This window comes from Vavraia culicis (genome assembly GCF_000192795.1).
Source record: "Vavraia culicis subsp. floridensis unplaced genomic scaffold supercont1.7, whole genome shotgun sequence".
Classification (NCBI taxonomy): Eukaryota; Fungi; Microsporidia; family Pleistophoridae; genus Vavraia; species Vavraia culicis.
Genome location: NW_007360610.1, coordinates 22,155 through 38,822, shown reverse-complemented (window position 1 = coordinate 38,822; position 16,668 = coordinate 22,155). Strand labels below are relative to the sequence as shown.

At 39.7% G+C, this 16,668-nt stretch overlaps 6 protein-coding genes and 1 non-coding gene across 7 annotated transcripts; 1 reads left to right on the top strand and 6 right to left on the bottom strand.

Moving 5' to 3' along the window:
* Window positions 1–1,759: 1,759 nt before the first annotated feature.
* VCUG_00598 (uncharacterized protein) lies at window positions 1,760–2,584 on the top strand (the record flags this gene model as incomplete). The annotated part of the gene is made up of 1 exon (XM_008075430.1): window positions 1,760–2,584. The coding sequence occupies one exon, from the start codon at window positions 1,760–1,762 to the stop codon at window positions 2,582–2,584; it is 825 nt and encodes a 274-aa protein (XP_008073621.1).
* Window positions 2,585–4,232: 1,648 nt separating this feature from the next.
* VCUG_00597 (uncharacterized protein) lies at window positions 4,233–4,643 on the bottom strand (the record flags this gene model as incomplete). The annotated part of the gene is made up of 1 exon (XM_008075429.1): window positions 4,233–4,643. One exon carries the CDS (start codon window positions 4,641–4,643, stop codon window positions 4,233–4,235), a length of 411 nt encoding a protein of 136 aa, XP_008073620.1.
* Window positions 4,644–4,667: 24 nt separating this feature from the next.
* Window positions 4,668–5,156, bottom strand: VCUG_00596 (uncharacterized protein; the record flags this gene model as incomplete). Its single annotated transcript, XM_008075428.1, has 1 exon — window positions 4,668–5,156. One exon carries the CDS (start codon window positions 5,154–5,156, stop codon window positions 4,668–4,670), a length of 489 nt encoding a protein of 162 aa, XP_008073619.1.
* Window positions 5,157–6,067: 911 nt separating this feature from the next.
* VCUG_00595 (uncharacterized protein) lies at window positions 6,068–6,595 on the bottom strand (the record flags this gene model as incomplete). Its single annotated transcript, XM_008075427.1, has 1 exon — window positions 6,068–6,595. One exon carries the CDS (start codon window positions 6,593–6,595, stop codon window positions 6,068–6,070), a length of 528 nt encoding a protein of 175 aa, XP_008073618.1.
* Window positions 6,596–7,903: 1,308 nt separating this feature from the next.
* Window positions 7,904–7,985, bottom strand: VCUG_02796. Its single transcript has one exon. It is a non-coding gene; the product is annotated as a tRNA-Ser (tRNA).
* A 68-nt stretch (window positions 7,986–8,053) lies between these two features.
* Window positions 8,054–11,748, bottom strand: VCUG_00594 (uncharacterized protein). The gene has a single exon (XM_008075426.1). The coding sequence runs from the start codon at window positions 11,667–11,669 to the stop codon at window positions 8,553–8,555; it is 3,117 nt and encodes a 1,038-aa protein (XP_008073617.1). The 5' UTR covers window positions 11,670–11,748; the 3' UTR covers window positions 8,054–8,552.
* A 781-nt stretch (window positions 11,749–12,529) lies between these two features.
* VCUG_00593 (uncharacterized protein) lies at window positions 12,530–14,733 on the bottom strand (the record flags this gene model as incomplete). Its single annotated transcript, XM_008075425.1, has 1 exon — window positions 12,530–14,733. One exon carries the CDS (start codon window positions 14,731–14,733, stop codon window positions 13,117–13,119), a length of 1,617 nt encoding a protein of 538 aa, XP_008073616.1. The 3' UTR covers window positions 12,530–13,116.
* Between the last annotated feature and the right edge of the window lie 1,935 nt (window positions 14,734–16,668).

Here is a 16,668-nt window from a genome sequence, read left to right as displayed (position 1 = left end):
TGACATGTTCACAAAGCGTTTGTTAAACAGGTTTTAGGAAGACTACGAGTGTTTTGTTAAGAATTATTTTATGTACGTGGTTAATGTGTTGAAATACCTGAAAGATGCGGTTTCTACCATAAAACGAGCTATTACTTTGCCAATCCGCCTTAGTGATTAGGAACTAAAAAGGTCTTTGGTACAAGACAGTTCAAGCACACCAATATGATTTATCATAACCACGTATTAAATAAAAAGATAAATTGTTATCTATCACTCTAATTACTGCCAACGAGATGCGCAAAGAACCTCTTGCAGTACTAAAATCCTTGTGATATGTTCCAAATGTTCTTGCTGCGCAATTAAGTACGCTTTGATCCTCGTGCATTCGATCGTTTTGATTTGTTGTTTTTGGTAACCAATTAGGCTTCTTTTAAAATGTCTGAATATAGAATGGTTTGTAGAAGAAGATTGATAAACTGAAACACGAGATTTCATATAAAACCTCTCTCCTGTGTACCCCCTATGGACGATGATTACGAAGTCTTCGAGGCAAAACATTTCTTAGACAAACTAAGGAAAGAGAAAATAGATGACGAGGCGAGGGAGAAGAAGAAATTAGATGACAAGAACAATTTGGTGATCAACCGGGGCATTGTAAGCGTGATGGACTATTTTAAGAAGTATTATTTCTAAGATGGGTACAGAATATGAATATTTTTGTGAGTGGAGATAAAAATTTGGACATATCCCAGCAAATTCGTGGAACTATGATCAAATGCACGATTATACTTGCAATTTGGTCGCAAGCAGTGAAAGTTAGTTGTTTTGATCTCTGTAGATTTGTTCAACGTGAGTGTGAATATATCGGGTGCTCATTTTATGTTGCGTATGAATTAAACAATCGATTTACAGCGGACGTATCCTTTGAATATTTTTCTGTCTAGCAGCGAAGTATTTGAGTGGGAACAGCAATCTAAAGCGTAAACAGCACCAGGCAATGCTACTCCTGGTGATGACTTCTTCAGGGAGCATCATACACGATTTCCAAAAAAATTGTGTTCACTTGAGCAGATGCAGGTTGATGATTTCTACAATAAGTGTAGCATGTAGCGCGTGTATTGGTAATAGCGAGCGCAAAACATGAATGGCCCATCAACACTGCTCGCATATCATTGTTACAAATGTACCTCCGTTTTGACAGGTTTCACTCAACACATTTCTTGCAATCTTTTTACATTGTAATAGGCTAAGCCAATGCACAAGAGGATGTCAAAATGAGCATAAATTTAGAAATTTTTAGTAAAAAATTTACTAATCAAGAAATGAAGCAAGCGATGAAATTGTATAAAGTTCGTTGATTTGATGATTAGCTTTAACTTGTATTTTATATTGATTTTACAGAGCGTATCACATTTTGATAAATTTTTCTTTATCAAACCTTCAGAAACATGACATGCCCAATTTGCCATAAAACGGTTTTTTGTGTCCTTTAATATCTTTGATCACACATAGCAACTGTTTTCATTTGGTATAAATGTACTATATGGTATTATTATTTGCTTCTCCAAAGTTATACCTTATATGCACGAACAATCGACTCTATTTATGTACGAACCAATAACGTGCCATTATTGTACCATATTTACATGTTTGAGGCACTAATGTTGCTAATGAACACACTCACGATATTTCGGATTCATGGTAGCTCCAAAATTGTATCATGTCAAAAATATCAAAATTATTACATGGTTTAAATATACGTAAAATTGTGCTGTCCATGGTATTTTACTGCAAAATACGTGTTCTTTCATTTTATTATGTTATATTACTTGTTTGCAGCGTAGTACACGTGCTCAACAATCCTGATATTGACGAGGAGTTTATTGAGCTGTATGATCTGCAGATTTTGAGGGAAACAATCTCTTCTTGTGTTTCAAAGCTAAACATTCTGGAGGAACGAGTACACCAAAGCAGTGTATTGAACCAGTTGCATGGCTCATTAAATTATCTACGAGCTTGTCTTAACACAGCAACCGAATTGATCACATCCTATGAGAGAACCAATGATCATAGCTATGTTAATGAGCTAATAGATCTTTTCTTTACTTCGTACCAGAGTGACAACAACTTCCTTTTCAAAAATACCAGTGACTTAGACATCATTACCAGCAGAGATTTGATCAATAAAATTGAGGCAACTGAAACAATGAACAGCGTGGTAATTAAGATGGTGCAGAGGGGCAGAGGGATGTACAATGGATTCTTATCAGAGATGTTTTTTATATCTTCTACTGTAATCCATATGATTAAGAGCGAGTTGAACATTTTAGCACGTGTTTTATACAAGCTGACATTTTCAGATGCGAATATAAACATCGATGAAGCTGTGAAAACTAGATTATATCTTCGTGAAGAGTGTGTTATCAAACTCTTATTGAAGTTTCATGGTGAAAATGTGTATAACGCACCAAATAACACTTGCCATATGTGCCATGCTACCGATGAAAATGAATTTATATATTTGAAGAGCGATTGCAATGCAATCCTGTGCCACTTATGTTTTATAAAGATGGCATACATTGGTAGAGAAGTAGAACGGTAGCTTTACCGCTTTCGTATTAAAATATTAGTCGTAATATAACAATCTTGGTTCGCTTTGTAACACTTCCACGAACGTATTTTCTGTGTTAAAATTGGTGTTACACGCAGTAATTGAGTTAACACCTATTTTCAGTTGATTTTAGACTTATAATCATCTCTTCTTGTGCTCAAGTTAATTTCTACAACTTGTAATTCTGAATCTTTTGCACCCCGGATGTTCAAGGAGAAGAAGCCATATTTCACCGCTAAACAATCTTTTAAGTCAAAGATGCGAGTGGAACGGAAGGATCGTACAAAACTGGAAATGATTGAGAAAATACGGTACAACAGGTTAGAGGATGAAAGGATCAAATTTGAGATAGTGAATAGGGATCTGTTGGATGGAAATGAATTGGAGAGAATTGATGAGGATGATAGGGAATTTGAAATAGGTAAAATTAATAACTAGCCATATTTGTGAAGGATGCTCTGTGTTCAGAATCTTTCTTTACCTTTTTAGATCAATAAATGTTCATGGATTGATACTGTGTCAATATAAAACGAATTGCTCTCATACTACGGCTATGTAGCGATGTTAGCGAAAAACTTTGGTGTAAATTTTGATATAGCGGTTTTGTACCAGCTTGCATTTTGGTTGGATCAATTTCCAAGTTACCTCATTCTTTGGAGCCACAAAAATAATATGTAAGTCATTGATATGTTGTTACAGCGATTCTGTGCTTGTTCTAAGCTGTCTCTGAACATAATTTGCAAAACAACATTATTACCTTTCTCATTTTCTACAGTAACTCACCATAGTTCGTATTTATGTTCCAATAAGCTGCTCAATTTTTGTTTTTTGGTGCTATCTTTCCGGTATGTTTGTACATTGTGGTTCTGTCATACATTTTTTCATCATCATGTCAAACTCTACTTGCCAGAACAAATCCATTTTTTGCAGCTTTAGGCCAGAATGAATCAAAAAAGTATTTCGTTTGATTGTACTTACGTGCCCTTTCTGCTGGGTCTATAAGCTCTTAATATCTGGCAATCGAACATTTAACCGTAAAATACTTCACCATCCTCCAAATCATCAATATAAGAATGGAATTTCCATTAAACTCCTTTATAAGTTGATTTAGTGTGCTTTTGAACTTTTTTGGCTAAGTACATGTTTAAGCCCACATATTAGAGTCGGCTTTACGATCCACTCGTCAAGTGAAAGTGATAACCGAACCAAAATCGTACGCCAAACACCAACTTGACTCTTGCTGGATCCCTATTATAGAAAACAGCGCAACCAATAACCACAGCAAAGATTTATGATGAAAGGAAATATGCACCAATATATGTGGATTTGTTGAACATGTCATTCCGTCATACCTCGGTGCAATACTTTTTGTGCTTAAAGCTTGTTCTATTTTTGTACTACGACTAGTTATCCAAAAGTAAATGGATGGTTCATTTAAAACATTCCATAGATTTTAGCCATGCTCACCTACCACGACAAAGTCTTTCTGATCAGTTTATGTTTATTCCAGCAGGCCCTTTTTCACAACACAAAGAGTTTCAGGATCGATCTGGTAGCTATTTTGGTATGTAGAAAAGACCAACGATTGAAGATACTCGCGTTCAGCATGATTGAATATTTCATGTAAAAATGTTGCTAATCAATCAAAAGGCGACTGTGCATTCTGATCAATCAAATCCACTACTGCAGAAATATGCAGCTTTCTCAGTTTTACTTTTTTCGGGACTGGTCCATTAGCACCTATTCGTAAATTGGCATATGTGATAACGAGCACTTTGAGAAACGGAGCTATGGAATGGGAAAACAACATGTCAGAAAGGAATTTGCCATCGATTATAAGAACTTTGAGAGCATAGAAAGCTGTAAAAGCATCTAAAGATAGTGATTGATCCATATTAATACGTGTGATCGGTTCCGTACTGATCAGGCTCAATAACTTGAGACAGGGAGGTAAATATTTGAAGGAATTATCGATGAGGTTGTTTAACTCGACTCTATGAGTTTGTAAATTCTGCATTTCATGTAGATTGCGACAATCAAGACTGCTCATGTGGATATCACAGTATTCTAGTTCTTAAACTTTTTTCATAGCACATAGATTGAATATGGCAGCTAGGATCTTCTCTGCCCTGGTATCAAACTCATCTGCGCATAACGATGGTTCATCTACAATGGTATTCTGAGTAGCACTCGGGTTGCTGTTTGCTAGCTTATTTGACTCAACCGTCTTGTGGCGATAAAGGACCAAGCATTCTAAGCCGGCTGATTGTTTTAATTCAGGCGAATGGCCTATCAATAAGCAATTGATCTCCTCAAATTCGCTGAAGAACCTTGCTAGAGCATGAATCTCATCTAGAATATCGTGTATGGATAGCGACTCTGTTCGTATTGGGCCCTTTACGATCAGTTTTTCCGGTGTAACTGCACAGAACCCGATTTCTATACTAACAAAACATGCTGGACGTGAGAGATCATACGTCCCAACGCATTCAGATACCACAACATCCTTGCAATTCTCGTTTACAACAAGACTTAAATCATCCTTGAGTGTAACCTCGATCAATTTGATGTTATAGAAGCAATGATCAATTCTATCGGTTGTTTGACCACGTATTTCACCAACTGCAGTTCAAAAATTAAACTTTTTACCTGCCGCATTTCTATAGATGTATCACTTTCAGCATGCAAATTAGCGGCTACAAGTCCCTGTAAGTTGAGTGCTCCCCTCGTTCCACTTATCGCAATCTTTCTGTGATCTCACCAACCAACACCATAGCTTCCTTAGACAGGAAACTTTCCAAAAGTATACGATCGCTATACTTTCATCAATAAAACATGCTCTTCAACCAGTACATGGGACATCAACAACCGTGACGAGCTGTCAGCACTCTCCCTACGCAGATGCAATCGTGAGATGCTTTTCAGTAGTTTTACTACACCAAGCGCAAATACACCCGCCAGATCAAACTTGCCAACCGAATAGCGCATGTCCAGTTCGTCATATCTGCCTTTCAGAGCAACAACCGATCCTTCCTCAACACTTGCGCGGTACATTTTAATGGTTTTAAAGCACTTTTTGAGCACAAAGTTACTGCTAAATGCCAAGTTATGATCTTCCAGGTGAGTTACGTACGCAGCCGTTCCATCAATACCCACACTCAGGAGTGTTCATAGTACAACACCATATCACGGATCGGTTGCGCAACGAATTGATGAAATCCACCGAGCACTCGATCTTATAAATGCTATTGAAGGGAGTTTTGGTGCACATGACAGAATATTCTTGAAAAATGTTAGTGATTCGTATTTTTATGGTTATACGATCGATACGACTCGACTGCCATGGCTGCAACTCTGATACCCGCCTGAAATGCGATGGAAATACCATGTCATGTGACATCATCGCTACCATGCTCTTAAACAACAACGTTTCTCTTAGTATTAGTGCTAGTCTAGCACCGGTAAAACTGTGTCCTAGCTTTTTATGGAAGAGCTCTGAATATCACGCAGATAAGACGCACGTACATCACAGCACTCGAACAGGTATCCTACATTCAGATCGTTTATCTGCACTGTGCCATTGTAAGTGCATTCTGCTCTGCTGCTGCCGAATATTCTGGCGACCTGTCTTGATTCCCTCATCAAGTGCAATACAACATTTCGATTCGCACTTTCGCGAAACTTTATCAAAGCTTTGTTGAAGTTGCTGCCATGAACTGCTACATTTTCGGTACGAAGATCATCGTCGCATTCATCTGCCATTCTCAAAGCCGAAAATAATAGCATATCAGCCTGGAAAGTCATGCACAGATTGAAAGACAGTCTCTCATCGTCATCCAAATTCATAAATATGTATTTGAATATGAGCGGTACCTCTTCCAGGGAGAATCGGTGGTATACATCAGAATGCACGGGTACAGCTCTCATGTAAATGCTTGGTGTACGGTACCTCAACGATTTTAAACTTTGCATTCGGATTGTTACTGGCACACACAACGTCATGGTAACTCAACCACGGTTTTCTCGTTATTGAATCTGTGAAATGTACCATTTCCTCCGTGTGTTGAGTTAATCATAGCACCACATGCGGTAGCCTGTATTTGTAACCTCACCATTATCCAGCAAATTGATGAACACGCTCATTTTCATGTTTTTAAGATTATACCATACTATGTATTCCCTGTTTCTGTCCTCTAGAAATGAGTTAAACACCAGTATGTACACTATGCCCTTAGTAACATACTCGCGCACCTCATACAACATTTCAGATCCATCCCCTGTCCCAACACCATAAATACGCTACAAACTCATTTACCGAATAAACTCTCCTTGCTCGTAAAGCATGTGTAATATTAATCTGGAAAAATACCACATCTGAACATCGCATTGTAGTTAGAATAAGAAATGTGGTCAATAACCATTTTTTACTTGATTGTGCGTGTCAACACACCCAAAATGTATGTAATACCGAATCAAGGCGTGCTATGCTCATTTTTACATCAAAGTACGTTTATTTATCAAATTTACCCGTTTTGCTACCCTACACCATTCCTGAGGGTGTAATGAAGCTAAACGTGTACAAACAGCCTGAGAGGGTAAACGTTGCTGATAGCAATACGGTACAATGAGTGAAAACTAACATTATTGCATCATATAGCACGTTAAGTGCAAGTGGTGCTATATTTACCGAAATAGTAGTTGTGTTTGGAATAGCAAATGAGCATTAACCATGATAGGTCTACGAATGCTATATCGTGCTGGGCAATAGCTTAAATTACGGCCAAATACTACTCATTAAGGTTGTATATTGCTAAGCGATAGCTACACGGAGTAAAACATTTTACTAATTCCAAAGACATACTTCAAATTGAACCGTGGCCCATTTTTTTGGTAGACTACCCCGTCACTATCTTCGAATAAATAAATGACTTAACAATTGATTCTTTGATTCGTGTGAAATAACAGGGCAACCAATTTTATAGAATAAAAAATTATGCTCCGTTCTACATGAATACACTTGACAGTTTTTACTAAATTTATTGTTTTCAAACGTGATCAACTACTTTTTACGGGTAATATCTGCAAAGACACGATTTCCAAAGTGCTTTTATGCTTGTCCACCACAGCAAAATATGCTCCAAACTTTTTGTTAAGGAATACACGTAAGTAGCCCTAAATATCTTAATTTTACCGCTAAGAACAACTCTTCGTACCGACACCAAATAGGCCATCCACCACATCGTAGTACCAATTGCATAATCATCCTTTAGAATGCTTAACCTTACTGTGGTTTTTATTTCACGAAAAAGTCGACACCGACGGGATTCGAACCCGTGCGCCCCAAGGGCACCGGTTTAGCAGACCGACGCGTTAACCACTCCGCCACAGTGTCTTGCGCCACGATCATTTTTTACAATTTGAAATATTTGGAATTCAACGCTTACATTGATACTACGTTGTAACATGAAGCAGAAATAATAACGAACACATCCTACTTACATCTCCAAGAACGGTTAAAATATGCCGTTTTCACAGCCTGTATAATACTTGTTACGAAACATATTTTTACTCATTTCATCATTAAAGAACCATTGAACTCATTGAGAAAGTATTATAACATTTCTTGTGCCGTAAATAAGTATCGGCATCATACATGACCAAGGAAAATACACAAAATGTACTTTATAACCATTAAAACATGAATAGCTCCCAGCTAGATTATCGTCATTCACCTGCTGCATATCATTTTGTTACTTTGTATTGTACCATCTACCTGTTGCTCCCTTATTTCCTGTTATTATCACTTCATCCCACAGCAGTATCATTTTGTTGTACTGCCCGTACAATAACACATTTCCTGTTATTATTACTTTATCCCACGGCAGTATCATCCCCACTATCCGTAACATAACACAACTATCATTCCGCAAAACACATCGGTACAAGCCTTCCCATCATTCTATTTTACTCTTTGCACCTTTCCGTAGTTATTCTCCTTATAAACCTGGTAGATAACATCAGCACAGCTATAAAAGCCTTCCTTCAAGCTCACAACAACAACCTGACAGCCCTTATCCCTTAAATACATAGACACTCTCTGTGTCTGTCCTAGATCTAAAGCACTGTCAATCTCATCAAATAGGCACAGGCAATTCCGCGTATCCATACACGAAAACATCATGGCAACTGCTATCAATGACCGCTGCCCACCGCTCAATTCGTTGATGCTCACCGCATTGTTGTTGATCGTTATGTTCAGGGCATCGTTTTGTATGTTTATATTACACTCTGGTATGAATACGCCTATGATACCATTTATGGTGCTGTTGATGTTTTCTATGAACGTTTTTCTCTTTGCCTCGCTTTGTATTTCAAATTCATTTATGCTCTTCATAATTTTTTTCTTGTCGTTCTCTAATTTTATAATTTTGTTTTTGATTTCTGTTAATTGTTGCTCGTTCTTCTCTAAAAGATCAAAATTTTTAGGGTCCATCTCTTTCTTCATCACTGCTAAGTCCTTGATCTCCTGTTCATACATGTTTACCGTTCCATGTAAGAATGATAGGGTGTCTTTTACCGATAGGTGAGAATTGAGTGTGGAGATAAGATCTGAAAAGTTGTAATTCTTGCTTTTGAGGAAATCGTATAGAATGCTTTTGATGCCCTTAGATTGCACGCTACTTTGTGTGTTATCACGCTGTAAATAATCAGCGTGTACACCATCAACGTACACATCGTTGTTACCCATATCCTCTACGAAACACTCCTCCACCCGTTCAAATTCTTCCCTCATAATCTCCTCTATCTTCTCACCCGTATTATCTTCCATCCTCCTTCCCTCCAATTTGACCAGAGTATTCTTCAAATCGTACCGTACATCGTAACTATCGACCACATCATCCTCGTCATCCACCTTACTCATTTTCAGGTACTCTTCAATTTCTATTCTTTTCTTTTTTATTCTCTCATTGTACTGTTCTATACCCTCATTCTCCTTAATTATCCTATCCCGCTCTTTTTCTCTTATTTTCAGTTCCTCCTCCTTCTTCCTTTCTTTTACTAATTCTGCTCTTAGTTCGCTTATCTTGTTCAGGTCCTTGTCCCTGATTATCTTATTTATGGCATTTAATCGTGTACCTTTTTGTACTAGCCCACGTATTCTTTCCGATTTTTTACTGCTCCGCTCGATGAATGTAGCACAGTTGTTGTAATGGTTGCTAAGCAGCGAGCTGATGGATACTCCGCTGTTTAATCGTTTGATTAAACACTCAGCAGTGTGCATGCCACTCGCTTTACCCACCGCTTTTCCGTTACCGGTCGCCATACTTACATTTTCTGTTTTATCATGTCCATTCAACCCCTTCTCTCTTCCGTAATTATCTGCCCTTACACCTAGACTAACATTTTCATCGATCAAACGTGCCATCTCCCCCATTACTTCGTCATTTTCACGATCAATCTTCTCAATTTCTCTTTTACCAACCATGTCCTTTACATTAACCATTCCACCGCTTACCACTCCTCTATAATCATAAACGGTCCCCTCTAAGGTCACTGTAATCACCTTGTTCTTGAATGAAAATGTTCTAGCATCCTTATCGGTGTCAAACACATAATAGTTATTGAAAAGAAAATAAAATGCATTCTGATGCTCTTCTCTGTACTTTATTTTCTGTATGAGCAGGTTCTGTTTGTATTTGTTATCGATATATTTTATCTTGTCCAGTGGTATAAACGTGCCATTACCGTCTTTTATTATGTCCTTGGCCAGATCGCTGTTTCTTACCACGTAGTAATTCCTTTTATTACCAAGTATTGTATCGACAGCCCTCCTGTATTTGCTGTCAGTAAGCGTGAACAGTTCGAAGACTCGTCCCTCCGTTCTTTTCACACACGCATCGCTCTTCACGTATTCAATTTTGTTGCTGAGTTCTTTTAACTTTTCTACGTTCTTGCTTACGTTTGTTATGTCTGTGCTCAAAGCCAAAAGCGTGTTCCTGTCATTCATGATCTCATCGCATATGTCTGCACCACCTCCCTTTTCCATGCTATCCTCACATGCTATTCTCTTATCAACATCATTCACGGCATCTTGCTCGTCTTTAAAGCGCACTCTTCCTCCGCATCCATTAATTTCTTTTCTAATCCTCATCATATCCTCTATCAACGTAAACCGCTCCTCATTTATCCCAACTACATCCATGCCTCCTTCCATGATGCCTATCATCTCCTCGATTTCTGTACTCCTAGTCTTTAAGTACTGAACAATTGGCACCGTTCTCTTTTCCTTCTCCTTTAACGCATTCAACTCCTCTCTCATTTCCACGATTTTTATCTTTTCCTCCTTGCAGTGCAGTCTTCGCTGCGTTGCTCTATTTATGCGTTCCAACTTTTGTTTTATAATTTTTTTATGCTCGTCTATGCATTGCATTTCTACCAGCTCGAGCAACCTTTCCATGCGCTTGACAGATGCTAAGCGCTCTTCTACCACCTTCTTACGACCCATTCTCTTGCGATTGCTGATCGTATTTTCTCTCTCATCACGCAATCTACTAAAAAACGGTGCTATCCTGTCACTGAGCTGTTTCTTAACAGCATTCAGCTTGTCCTCTTTGTCCATCACACTGCTCAGGCGCTGCTTATAATGGTTGACCGTACCTACGCAGTAATTGATGAATGCGTTCAAATCGTTCGTGTGCAGGAACTTGGTAATTGTGCCCTGCTGTATCAGCAGAATATTCAGCGCAGATGTAACCGTTCTTACGGTGCTCAGCGATGCTGGATGGTTGTTTATATATATCTTAGACTTGCCGTCACGATTTACCTCTCTGCGTATTACTAGCGATGTAAACACCATCTCTACTTCGCAGCTCTGTGCACCTGCTCGTATCAGGTCCTTGTAACACTCTACTCTCATCATGCGCATGTTGCCCTTATCCAGACAGAACATGATTGCATCGAGTATGTTTGATTTGCCACTGCCGTTTAGACCGGTTAGTGCGGTGAATGTGCATATGTTGAGCGTTGTCTTCGAGATTGATTTGAAGTTTGTTATGGTGAGTTGCTTTAGTTCCATACTGGGGGTAGGGAAATAATGGAAATAGTTATGGCAGAGATTGAGGATAAGATGAGGAGATGAGGAGATGAGGAGATGATAATTGTGGAGCGTAATAATCTGGTGGTCGAGCAAACAAACTAACATGTTCAACCTTCTTGGTCAGCGGTATGATACCCTCTGTAAGAAAAAAGTTTCATTAACAATGGCTTGGTAAAGCAATGCACATGTGTTACAGTGTATAAAGACGAACAGCTCAAACAGATCATTACTTTGTTTGTTCATGGGATGTGCTGTACCAGGTAAATTGGATGAAAATTACACGCCTCACCGTATTGTGCAGGGCTAAAGAGATCATACAAAAAACGAAAATGTATTTGTTGAGATACAGCAATACAGGAAGATAAATAAACGATGTTTGGCAAATTAAATTGATCATACAGTGTTTTCTACAAAAAATCATGAACTAGTCAGGCAAACAGAGGATGTATCTAACACTTACAAAGACCGTAAGACTGAATTTGAGCATTTTACGTTGATTATCTACGTGATATATTAAAATGGAACCAAACGATTTGTACCATGGGCAAACTGTGCTACCGGCAAAAACCATTCTAAATATAAAAGCGGTATGCGAATGTTTCTTTGCTTCATACACGCTCTTCCCATTAAACAAGGCGGCAAAACTAAAAATACGGCAGCCTTAACCTGCCATTCCATAGCCAAACAGTGTCAGGGCTAGAAATTGTGTTTAAAGCACAGAAAATGTATGGAGAGGCTAATTATCTAGCGAATGACCAGGTAACAGCACGACCTGCTGAGTTAGAAGAGTAGAACAAACATCTGATTGAGCGGACAGATTGTATAAAAGCATAATTTAACCGATGTAATGATGCTTAGCCCAGAGTTATCAGTTTGAGAAAACACAAATCTAAGTTTTAACCGGTGTACTACGTAGTTGGCACATCAAATGAGTTCAATTAGCGCGTATCATGTTCATACTCTCCAACTTTTTCTTTTCGTCATCCATTCTAATGATGTACACCGGTCACTCCTTGTATCCCAGTCCGCAAATACGTGGGTAGATCAAACACTTGGTTCGATCCAACGGCGTGCGAGTAAAAACATTTAATCAAACACTAAGACGATGTTTAACGCCCTATACGGAACAATCAGGGGTGTGTGCACGTATGGCAGCAGCTATCAATAAAATATGAGGTAAACGAGCATTACGCTCTTAGAACCGCGTATGTTAGTGTTTTGTCCTTACGCAGCACGTGCTATATCCCCTTGTACAGCCAATCAAACATTTCACAGTAATCCAATGCTACCTTTACTACAAAGCCAACTCCGCATACCCAGTGCCGGTCTCGGAGTGCATTATTTCCGTCTATTCCCCGCTAAACAAATCGTTTTCTATCGATGCATAGAACCAAATCATGTTCTGGAGCCGCACGATGCACACCTATCATTCCTTTTCACCGCTATCCCTAGAATCTCTCAGCCTGCCATGGTATTCCCTCAAGTACCTGCTGATCTTCTCATCCTTGACCACTCCAACATATTTTTCGTAGTACTCCACCGCACACTCGTACTCCTTCCTGTTCTTGTACATATCACCGATCATAAGCCATCCACTGATTTCTCCGCACTCCACCATCCGCCTATAGCACTCCAGGGCACTTTTCACGTCATTAAATTTTTTATACTCGTTGCCCAGGCTCTGCCATATAAACGGATCGGTACTGTTGAGCAAGAGCGCCTTCTTAAAAAACGCAATCGCCAATCGGGATGATTGCATGGCGTACGCCTGCCCCATGCCAAAGTATGCACGATAATCGTTCGTACTCAGACTGTAATACTTTATTGCAGTGTTGTACTGGTTCAGCTCCATGTATTCGTGGGCTATCAGGGTGTTCAGAAACGCGTATCGGTGGTTGAAACGGATGGCCCGTTTGAAGTGGTGTATTGCGGCCGTATGATTCTTCTGGAGAGAGTAAAAATTACCGGCGGTTGCCATCGTTTCTACACTGAACGGATACTTGCTGTGCATGGAGTGGCACAGCAGGGACAATGCACGCTTATCATTCTTGATGTACAGAATGTTGCTGTACAGGTCGTAATGATCTATGAGTGCTGAGGAGTTGAACAGGGCAAGCGAAATGTCGTATTCCTTCTTGTGATAGAAGTACGCAGCTCGAAGATTCTTCAGGTACGGTGCGTTTAGGTTTGATTGGTACGAGCATGTGGGATGGGCGGTAAGGGGGTTTGAACGGCTGAGCAGGCCAGAATGTGCATCTATCTGTGCATTTATACAATCTCCCCTGCACGTACGATCCTCATCATCCTGTAAATCACTGTTCGTGCTCGTGTTGCTTGCATCGCTCGTAACCGTGATTGCAAATCGTGGCCTACTCTCATACGCCTGCCTGTTATTTTCGTTCCTGCTCGTAAATTGCGGAGCATCTGTTCTAACACGGGCATCGTCGCTGCTATCAAATTGACCGGCCACTTCGTTCTCCTTCCAATCGGTGACCTTAAACAGCACGTTCTCGTCAATACCAAGATCAATAAATCTACGGCAATACAACTCAACCTTGAACACCTCCCACACCATCTTCTCGTCTCCGCTCTTCGCACATCCAATCTCAACGACCCTGTTCCTATCCTCAAGCACACCCATCAATTCTTGCCACGCGTCCACAAACAGTCCGTTAACCGCAACAGCTCTCATCAGCAGCTCTTCCTTCCTCTTCTTGTCGCCCTCAACAAGCGCGCACACGTACAAAATGAACTCATTCTCAACATACGGCTCCAAACACATGTTCACACTCTCCCTGACCGTATGCTTGTGCAGCAGCAGCACGTAATTGCGCATGAAGTTGTCGCGCGTGTTGTGACACGTGCAGAAGTAGAACTGGTGATCAGGCCGGCAATGCACGCTCTGGTAGAGCGTGTAGTAGTTTTTTAGATGGAACTGGACGAGAAGTGGCAGATCGTGGGGCGACAGCTGCTGGGAAGGGTTTATGGACAGCTTGGCGAGATGGGATAGGGTGTTGAACTGGGCATGGCTGTAGAAAGACATGGTTTCGAGGGGTACGGTAAAAAATGGAGAATTTGTTGGTAGGCTGCCATCGATGAGCAGATGAAAAAAATGATAAGCCACGATGTGGGATCAAACACGTGTGCAGAGATGTTACTTGGATGGGCAAACTAGTAATACCCGGTATGGCACCGGCCACGAGTAAGAGATAACCGGATGAACGAGCATAAGGAGCTTGAACAGCAGACAATAGCTTAGCGGAAAGTGTGCAATAAGTGCCTTTTACTCGCACATATGAGGCATATTTGCAAGGAATACTCCAAAAATAGCTGTTCTTACGGTTATAACGTGGGATGATGATTTATTTGATGTTGACATGAAAGAACCATTCCATTAACATCAATCAATAAACATTTGACGATGCCATTCGTGTGGAAGAAAATGCAATGGGTAAGCATCAGCAATTTTTATCAAATTAACCTTTGCACATTTTCAAATTCAACCGGACAACAGTCAACCGATGTAGGAACAGTTTCCGCCACATGTAAGCATCAAATAAAGCGCTCTCCTCATATAACACCTGATTCATATACAATCGCGAACGTACTGCCATGTTGAATACAATGCTAGCAAATTAGTGGATCAGAATGGTGAGGTGCTGTGAACAAAGTACCACACTCACCCATGAATTGCTAATTTGTATGAAACTAGCAAAATGTGCTGATTGAGTGCTGTGGTTTGAGGAGATGAATAGACGAGCATTTTATAAAAAATAATTTATATAGGTAAATAACGGTCACTTGTCCTTGATATTTCTCTGCAACAGATGAACAGAAACCTTTTTGGTAAAAGTACGTTCATTTATCTCCTCATACATCACTAATATGCAAACAAACACTTTTGCTGGTCTACAATAAAAACATTTGCACGGTATTATCACATCCGTTTTGCACGCCATCGCAGGAGTGTTGTAAGAATTGCTCCTACTAAAAAGTACCTTGCACGTTCATACACTCTAAACCGTTTCGGTTATCGGATACCTTTCCCTGATGCGATTTGCTATACCGTGTCGCTGTGATTCTTGTGGAAAGATGTTTTATCTACTGTTAACACCAGCAGTTCATGACTTTAGCAAGGATCATTGCTGTGCGCTAGTGATTCTTGTGGAAAGATGTTTTATCTACTGTTAACACCAGCAGTTCATGACTTTAGCAAGGATCATTGCTGTGCGCTACAGTTCTAGGAGTAATTTGAACGGTACTGGCTGGGTGTACCATCACTACTTGTAGTACGAGTGCTGAGTGTGTCAGGATGAGTAACGTGGAAATAATCTTGTTTGGTGTTGGAGATGGTTAAATTTATGATTAGATTGTTTATAAACAGGGAAATGACAGCGCATCGCATTGGAAGAAATTGTGAAAACTTGTCAAAGACAAATGAATTATCAGGCATGGTTGGTGTGAATGCATCATAAGTGTTTGTTATGCTTCATACGTGCCTTGTTGGGCAAATAAGGTGTTCTTGTTCTGTTCCTCTCTTTAAAATATTCGTTTAGATCCATTCTATAAACTGCGGTACAGTGATCTGCCATAAAACACGTACCGTATTATCATGTCACTGTAAAGCATTGATGTACTCCGTGTTTTTTCTGATTATACACCATTTCAACGTATTTACGTGCTTTTCTGTCCATGAACATTTCGCGTCCTTAAGACCGTTCACTCCTGCAGGTCAGAGATTCAGTTAACGCTCATCTTAATGTCTGTTAACCAGGCCAACGCAAATTTAAAACATCATAGCAGGAAATGAGAATAAAGAATGCGTTTGATGTTTGATTTAATTAGTAAAATAGGACTCTCTCGTTATATTGGTACGTATTCATCACTACGTGTTGTAGCACCGGTCACAGCACGGCAAGGTGATCAAATAACCTTTTATAACCTTTTTCCGCTGGCAAGCACTTCTCTTGCACCATAC